Below are 8,117 nucleotides of genomic sequence, written 5' to 3' on the forward strand. Positions count from 1 at the left end.
GTCACCATGGACCAGCAACCGATGGCTCACAGACTGACATGGATTGTCCTTCCCTCACTCTGCACTCACTTACTCAGTACCTGACAATCACCAGCCACTAGTCACTACTTGGTACCATTGTTAATGACTTTGGAACTACAGAAATATTAAGTATGGGGGCCATGAAACAAAATAGCAAAAATGGTGCTTTACATAATGTAACCCTCACCTTGCAACATCCATTTCCCCTTATTTTTGTCTCCCTTTCCACCCCACATCTGATTAGTGCTGCCTTCTTCGTGACTGACAATTTCTCTCCCAGAGCTGAGCAGGGAGCAGTTCCACGGCACTCCTGCTGTGTGTGTGTGCCAGTTGAACCTGGGGAGAGCTACCTGAGGCACTTTTGAGAAGCTTAGCTGCTCTAGCAAACAAAACAACAACAACAAAAGTCACTCCTGTCATAGTGGTTCAGCATCTCCTGCTGCAAGTGCGTACTCTCTTTCTCAGGTAGCTGCACTAGAAGTCCTCTGGTCACTTTCTGTTACCTCTCCGCAATGTCCTTAGGGATAACTTTGAGCTTTGGTCAGGGGTCCCAGCTGACTTGTTTATTTAAATCAGTTCTTGGATAATAGCCATCACCTGGCTTTTTATATCTCATTCCCTCTTGTTGAAATCGTTCAAAGGTTTTCCACTCATAATACACTGAGGGTAAATTTCAGATCTACAGATGTTTGTGATATCAGTGTTGTTATCTGTATTTGCATATTTCCTGTATATATCCTCAGCTGCAGAAGTTCATTTGTATCATTTAGGGATTCCTGGGATTCAATCTACACAACATTCAGAAAAGTACAGTTATAAATAGATTCCTGGTTGCTAGTCAATTTCAATCAGTTCGTTTGTCTGTTTGTTTATTCAGCTTTCACCTCAACCCATGCTAAGCCCTGTAGGCAGTTCGCCATATAAAGCCACTAAATTGCAGCACAAAATAAAACAAATAAAACCACCAGTAAAATCAGTTGGAAGATTCCAAAAGTGTCCTTCCCTTCCACACATGAAAGGTGTCTTCTAGTCATGGAAGGATAGTTTATGCCACATCCTAGATCTTTTTTTAATCAGAAAAGTTAAGCAGAATCCAAAGATGTGGTTTCTCTAGTGCAAGATAAAGCAGAAGTCCCACAGAACCTGGTATTATAGTACTGCACAAATCCTTGTGCAAGCATTTGTGAAATATGTGGGTTATAAATCTGCTCATAAATAAATAAATCTAGCAAACCCCTGAGAACCATGCATGAGAGGACTCCTTGTTACTCAACTTCTGTAAAAAGATAAGTCTCATCTCTTAATATTCATTTTCCCCTTTAAAGAACATAGAACTACTTGTTCAATAAAAAATATACGGAGAAGCCATTTTCCTTATCTGCTAACAAGGATTCCAGAGTGCCTTCCTACAGCAAATTTCACTCATTACCCATCACTTCATTACTTTGTTAATGAAGGTTGACTGGTGGTGAGCAATGCAGATAAGATCTGTTTCAGCAAGCAAGTGCTATTTGTTTGGCTTATGTGGCCAAAGCAGACAGCACCCATGCTCAAGAGGGAAGTGCAAGCATACACTGGAAACATCAAGGGCTGCAGTAGTAGTTGGCGGTTTTTTCTAAAGAAACCAAAACCCTAAGGGAGTGTGAGTCCCAAAAAACATGCTTAATTGCTACAACATGATGGGTGAATGTTGGGGCAGTGGGGGGGATGAAAAATTGGAGGGAAGAGAGAAAGGAATGGAGCAGATGGAATCCTGAAAAGCAGCTCTCTATGCAGCAACATTTTTAGCAGGCCCCAATAGAGGAACATTCTAAGAGTTCTCTGGTTTCTTTTTTCCCCTCTTAGAACTTCAGATTCTATTCTTCAGAGGAACCTGAAAGAAAACCAAAAAACTGGGTCACTGGTGAAAAGCTTGACAAGCCAAGTAAAGCTCTTATTGAGATTGGACATTCTCAGGGAGATGCTGACCCTATTCTAGGGATGACCGTCTCCTTGACCACTGGATTATCTGAAGAGTCACAAAAGATTAAATCGCTTCTTAAACAGTTCAGGCAAGTGAATTTACCACCAGTTCTGCGCCCTTTAAACAAAACTTTAATCAAAAGCAATCACTGGAAAACCACAGATGAGATGCAAGAGAAACGAAGATCTTTCCTTTACGATTTCTGCAAAAGGTACACTGGCAAAAGCAGACCCCGGACTCACCACCTTACGCGCATGGTGTCCAGAATCTATGTGGAAGATAAGCACAAAGTCTTGTACTGTGAGGTGCCTAAGGCAGGTTGTTCCAACTGGAAGCGGGTTTTGATGGTGCTCAGTGGCGTTGCTGATTCTGCTGCTAACATTACGCATGATGCTGCACATTATGGAAAGCATCTCAGAAAACTAGACAGCTACAATCTAAAAGGGATACACAAGCGTTTAAAGATGTACACCAAAGTTATATTTGTGCGGGATCCCATGGAAAGATTAGTGTCTGCATTCAGAGATAAGTTTGAACATCCAAACAGCTACTACCACCCTGTATTTGGGAAGGCAATTATTAAGAAATACAGACTTAATGCAGATAGAGTGGCTTTGGCAACGGGCTCAGGAGTGAAATTTAAAGAGTTCATCCAGTATTTGTTAGATTCCCATCGGCCAGTAGGTATGGACACTCACTGGGAACAGATCAGCCAACTCTGTTATCCTTGTGCTATCAACTATGATTACATTGGAAAATTTGAGACTTTGGGAGATGATGCCAATTATTTTTTGAGACTAATAGGTGCACCAGAGGGGCTGACTTTTCCTAATTTCAAAGACAGGCATTCCAGTGAAAAAAGAACAAATTTAGAAGTTGTCAGACAATACTTGGCAGAAATTTCCAACACAGAAAGACAGCAGATTTACAACTTTTATTATCTGGATTATTTAATGTTTAACTACAGTGTACCATATGTATAACCCTGACTTGGATTGGTTTAGTATGTAAGCAATTTTTACCATTTAGTTTGAGAGCAGAAGAAACGCAACACGTTATGAGAAGAAAATTAATTGCACTGAAATGTCTGGACAGAAAAACACTTTTACATTAAGAAAGTTTTAGAGACTTCAAAGCAATATATCTAAAGGGAATAAGCCAAGCATTCAAAACCTCTGAAATGGCATAATATTATTGTATCTAGTCATGTTTCATGAATGTATTTTTGTATTTCCAAGGAAATATTAAGTAAAAACTAGCTTTCTTAACGAATTTGTATGTTGTATCTCAAGCATTCATAGAACATCAAAATGTACTGTTGGGGTTGGATTGGTTGCTAGTAAGCAAGTCCAGCTGTGTGTATACATAGAACTTTGTTAGAAATAAAATGGCTGTACCAGTCATAGCTCTTGCCCACCTAGCAGTTCGAAAGCACGTCAAAGTGCAAGTAGATAAATAGGTACCACTCCAGCAGGAAGGTAAGCAGCATTTCTGTGCTCTGCTCTGGTTCGCCAGAAGCAGCTTATGTCAGGAGTGCATGCAGGAGCCAGGCCCTGTGACCAGTAGGGCTTCACAGGACTGGGGCCTTCCTAAGTTTGTTCTGGAGAGGCAAGGCGCGGCTGCACAGGTGAGGCTACTTGGTAACTCACTGCACCTGGTGGCAAGAGCCAGGAAGGGATATAAGGTTAGCATTTCCCTTCAGCTCTTTGCCACAGCAACACGTTTCCTGCCTTGCTGCGTTTGGCTCATTGCTTCCTGATCCTTGGACCTCATCTCCTTGACTCCTTACTTCTGGACCCCCGGACCCTTGACTTCATGACTCCCTGCTTCCTGACCCTTGGACCCCTGGCTTCTGGACTTTTGTTCCTGCTCCCACCCCACCATCTTGCCCCCGGTCCCGACGTCCTCAGCCAGGACTTTGATTGCCCGTAGACTGGACCATGACAGCTTAGTCATGCTGGCCATGTGACCCGGAAGCTGTACGCCGGCTCCCTCAGCCAGTAAAGCGAGATGAGCGCCGCTGCCCCAGAGTCGTCCACGACTGGACCTAACGGTCAGGGGTCCCTTTACCTTTACCAGTCATAGGAACTTAAGAAGTAGTTCATCTAGTCCAGCATCCTGTTCTCACAGTGGCCAACCAGATGTCTATGAGAAACCCAGAAGCAGGACCAGAGCACAACAGCATTCCAACAACGGAGATGCAAGACACCCATCATGGTTAGTAGCCATTGATAGTCTGATTCTCCATAAATTTGTCTTTTAAAGCCATCCAAGTTGGTGGCCATCATGGCTTCTGGTGAAAGCAAATTCCACAGCATAACTGTGTGCTGTGTGAAGAAGCACTTTATCCTGAATCTTTCAACATTCAGCTTCATTGGATGAACCTGAGTTCTAGTGCTATGAGAATGGGAGAAGCAGCTGTTTGGGGGGCATGGGAAACTCAGTCCACCACCACTCCCTCACTGTTCCCAGTTGTGTAGTACCAACTGGCTTTCTAACTGGACTTGCGTATGCATGGCAGCTGGATCACCATCTCATCCAGCTTGGACCATAATACTGTGACATGGTTAATTACTCCTCAGTTACTTTCCCACCAGGAAATCTGATAAAACTTTCACATCAAGCTAAAATCATTGAAGAATTTACAATATGTGTTCAGCTTTGACCCTCTGAATGGTCACCTTGTGAAATGTGAGCTGGTAGGCTGAAGAGATGACTCTACAGAAGGTGATTAAAAGTAAGCAGCTTCTGCTTTTTACTCACATTTTCTTTTGTTGTGGGCCAAAATTACAGCTTGCTATCACTTGCTGAACTGCATGTCCCTCATCCTGTTCCAGGAAGAGGCTTTGGAGCAGGGCCAAGGGTGGCCTGGGGGAGTCTTGAGGGCCAGGCAAATAGGCTGCCAGCCTGAGGTTCCCCAGCCCTGTGCTAAATGATAGCTCCAGTACTCGGCACCAGATGGGAATAGGAGACCATAAACTTAGTTGCTAAAAATCATATTTTGTTAGCACAAGTATCGTATGATTAATTTTTCCATACATTCTCCTAGAGCAGAGGTGGACAAGCCTTTTGGCCTCAAGGACCACATAGAGCAATGTGTGACCATTGGAGGGCCTAAGTTGGTGGCATCAACGTGGTCTGAGTGCACATGTGCGCACACACACATGCACAAACATTGCCATAGTCTCCCCCTGCTCAGGCCAAGAAAGGCAGGCTTCTCCATCACAGCAATGAGTAAGAAATCCTTTTAAAGTGGGGATTACAGGGGCAGCAGCCAGCGTGATCCTCACTTTCAAAGTCCCTGATGAGGCAGAGGAGAGCAGATCCTTCCCCACCCTAGCAATGAGAGATGGTGCTTCCTTTAGTTCCCCCAAACAGCTTCCTCCCCATTGCAATCACACACCCTCCAACCCAGCAATCAACTATGGGGCCGGCTGGGAGGAACACAGTTCATGTGGTGCTCCTCTACCCCTTCTGGAACAGTATGCCATTGCAGTGGAGTCTGAGAGAGAACCCTTCCCATACCTAACTTCCCTTGTATTCTGAGGGTCATTTTTGGTGCTTAAGAGACATGAATGAGCACCAATATATGGCAGCCACCTGCTCTCCAGGCTTAGGATCATAGCAGCTGAAATGCAACAGCAAAAGTCACTGCATTCCCCTCCTTTGGCCATGTCTGCAAGCAAATATGTGATGATAGTGACAGTCTTCTTGAGTAGCAAAGTAAGATGGGAAGTGACAATGCCAGTCCTGATCTGAGGTTTCCCCCCTCCTCTTATAGCCAACTAAGCCCAAGAGGATCTGCAGTTTCGACATTACAGAAAGGGAAGGGATGGCAGGAACCTTTTGAGAACACAAAGCACTAATAAACAGTGCAGTGCTCTTCAGCATCTTGAGGTTGGTTCTTCATTCTTATTTTTTCTGTTGGATGCATCCCATTTTTGTGAGAACATAAGAGCAGTGGCAATAATGGGAGACAAATGTAATTTCACAACTATATTCTGTCTGAAGCACTCTAAAGTTCAGAAGCCAGATATGCACACGAAACAAGGTTGGACTAATAAAGCAATTAATCTGCACATATTTGTGTCATTCCAACCATTTTTAGAAATGAGCTGAAATCCTGCTTAAATTATATAACTTTCAGTTTTCCAGCTTCTGAAAAACTCCTGGAGGGCTACAAGTTCCCCATTCCTGACTTAAAGCGAAGGTCTGGTGAACAAAAACTAACTGTGAAATTTTAAAATTAGGCCTAATCTAAAAATTGTACCCTCTTCACTAAAACCATGGTGGTCATTTGAAATCTGCAAAGTTGATCTGAAATTGCTAGCAACGTGTAGCAGCAGTAAACAAGTGTTGATATTGATGTAGCTACACTTTCATATCAAACAAAAGCTTGATTCCTGGAACTTTAGTGTTGGGATAGCTGCATTCTGATATCCTTAGATAGCTATGTAGCTCCTTGTACCATTAAATGGCATAGTGTAAAGCTGCAGCAAAATGTAACTCTGTGTTTAAAAATTGCTATTCCTTTTCCTGCCTGTGCTTGTCAATGTGCTCTCTTTGCCTGTAGGGAAAAGTGGCAAAGAGGTATGGACAGTGCTTCCCAAGCCAGTCTTGGAGGCAAGCATTACCTGTCTTTATTGAGACAGGTTATGGAAAGGACCAGATCTGGCATTGTTCCATCTGTTATCCTACACACCATCTGACAGCTGGTTCTAAATCTTCTAAGAACATGAGATGAGACCTGGTCTTGTTCATAGCCCACAGATGCATTATCCTTTCCTTGATGAGATTCAGGCTGCTCCCAGATGACCTGCTTATTGAGCATTCATCCTGATTCAAAGCTGGAATTTCTTGTGTCAAAGCAAGTGCTATCCCTCACTTTATAGTGCCTCTTCCCATCACTTTCCTCATTACAAAAAGTTCAGTCTTTTGGGAAAGATCTCCCAATCCACTACAGTTTTGAATTTGCCAGCATGTGTTTGAATCCCACCTGAAACTAGTGACAGTCTGGGAGCCTCCTTAGTCTTGCTGACAAGTATGGACACATGCTGATAACAGATGGCAGTCTTGTCTGGTACATGGATGGCTTTTGAGCACAGAGATTCTATTAGGATTCTATCAGGACTTCCTGTCCTTGTGTGCAGAAAAGTACATTATATCTGGTGCAAATCAGAAGAACAAATGTTGGCACTGATTTCACAATAATAATGGCAGTTTGTAAAACATTGTGTTCTGGGAAGGGCTTTTTCATGTTCCCCTTTGGAGTTCCCCTTTGTCTTCTAATTTACTCTGCTTCCCGTTCTCCTCTTTGTTCCCCACATAGCTGCTAACAAGTTCATGTAGACACAGATCCACATGTTTTGTGAAGGAGGCAGGGAACATACAGGAATCTCACGTCCCATCCAAGCCTACAGAAGTTTTAAGTGTACTTAGAATTTGAAAATTTTAAAAGCTGAAAATTGCAGCAATACTGTATTGCCTCATTGCTAAAACATAGGCAAGCAGGCAGAAATGGGAACAATAAACTGAATTTTGCTAATAATTCAGTATTTAAAAAATTCTCTAAAAGTTACTGTAATAATAGTCTTAAGTAGTTCCAACATATGTCTTCAATCAAAATATGGCAGGTTGAATCAACCCCTTGCTATCAGCAGGATGACAGATGTCGTAGCCAGATCGCCCTCACATCCATTGGTTTGATTTGATGGCAGGTCAGTGGGGCAAAATTCAGGTGCTTGTTTATCTCTGGTAAAAGAGTTCAAGATTGTGACCTGCCTCCATCTCATATTTTGAAAGAATTCACTCTAGAGTAATGCATAGGACTGTTTGCATATCACAGAAAGCAATAAAATAAATAGCAATGTTCTTCTTCTGTGCTTCTGAGATCATGCATTAAGTGAAAAAAATGTACCTCTCCTCATTGAAGAGAGTAGTTTCACCTTCTGGCATCTTTGTCTTTAATTGCATTCTGTAATTTGGGAGAGATGCTTTATGTAAATGACAATTCTTATTGTCAAACTAATAGTGCTTCTTTAAACTAGCTTTCATTAAATCTTCATTTTACCTTGATGCACCAAACCATCTATAGTTTTATGTGCAAGTAGTTTAATTCATGTAAACAAATAAG

At 42.5% G+C, this 8,117-nt stretch overlaps 1 protein-coding gene across 2 annotated transcripts in view; it reads left to right on the top strand.

Annotated features, from left to right (window-relative positions):
- Positions 1-3,256, top strand: part of CHST9 (carbohydrate sulfotransferase 9) — a 56,270-nt gene extending 53,014 nt beyond the window's left edge. For both annotated transcript variants that reach the window (XM_081918556.1, XM_081918557.1), the window contains one exon: positions 1,867-3,256. In XM_081918556.1, the coding sequence (XP_081774682.1) occupies positions 1,867-2,967 (1,101 nt within the window). In that variant the 3' untranslated portion in view covers positions 2,968-3,256. The remainder of the gene's footprint in view (positions 1-1,866) is intronic.
- The last annotated feature ends 4,861 nt before the right edge of the window (positions 3,257-8,117 follow it).

The sequence above is a fragment of the Podarcis melisellensis genome, assembly GCF_964234715.1.
Source record: "Podarcis melisellensis genome assembly, chromosome: 7".
NCBI classification, from domain to species: Eukaryota; Metazoa; Chordata; class Lepidosauria; order Squamata; family Lacertidae; genus Podarcis; species Podarcis melisellensis.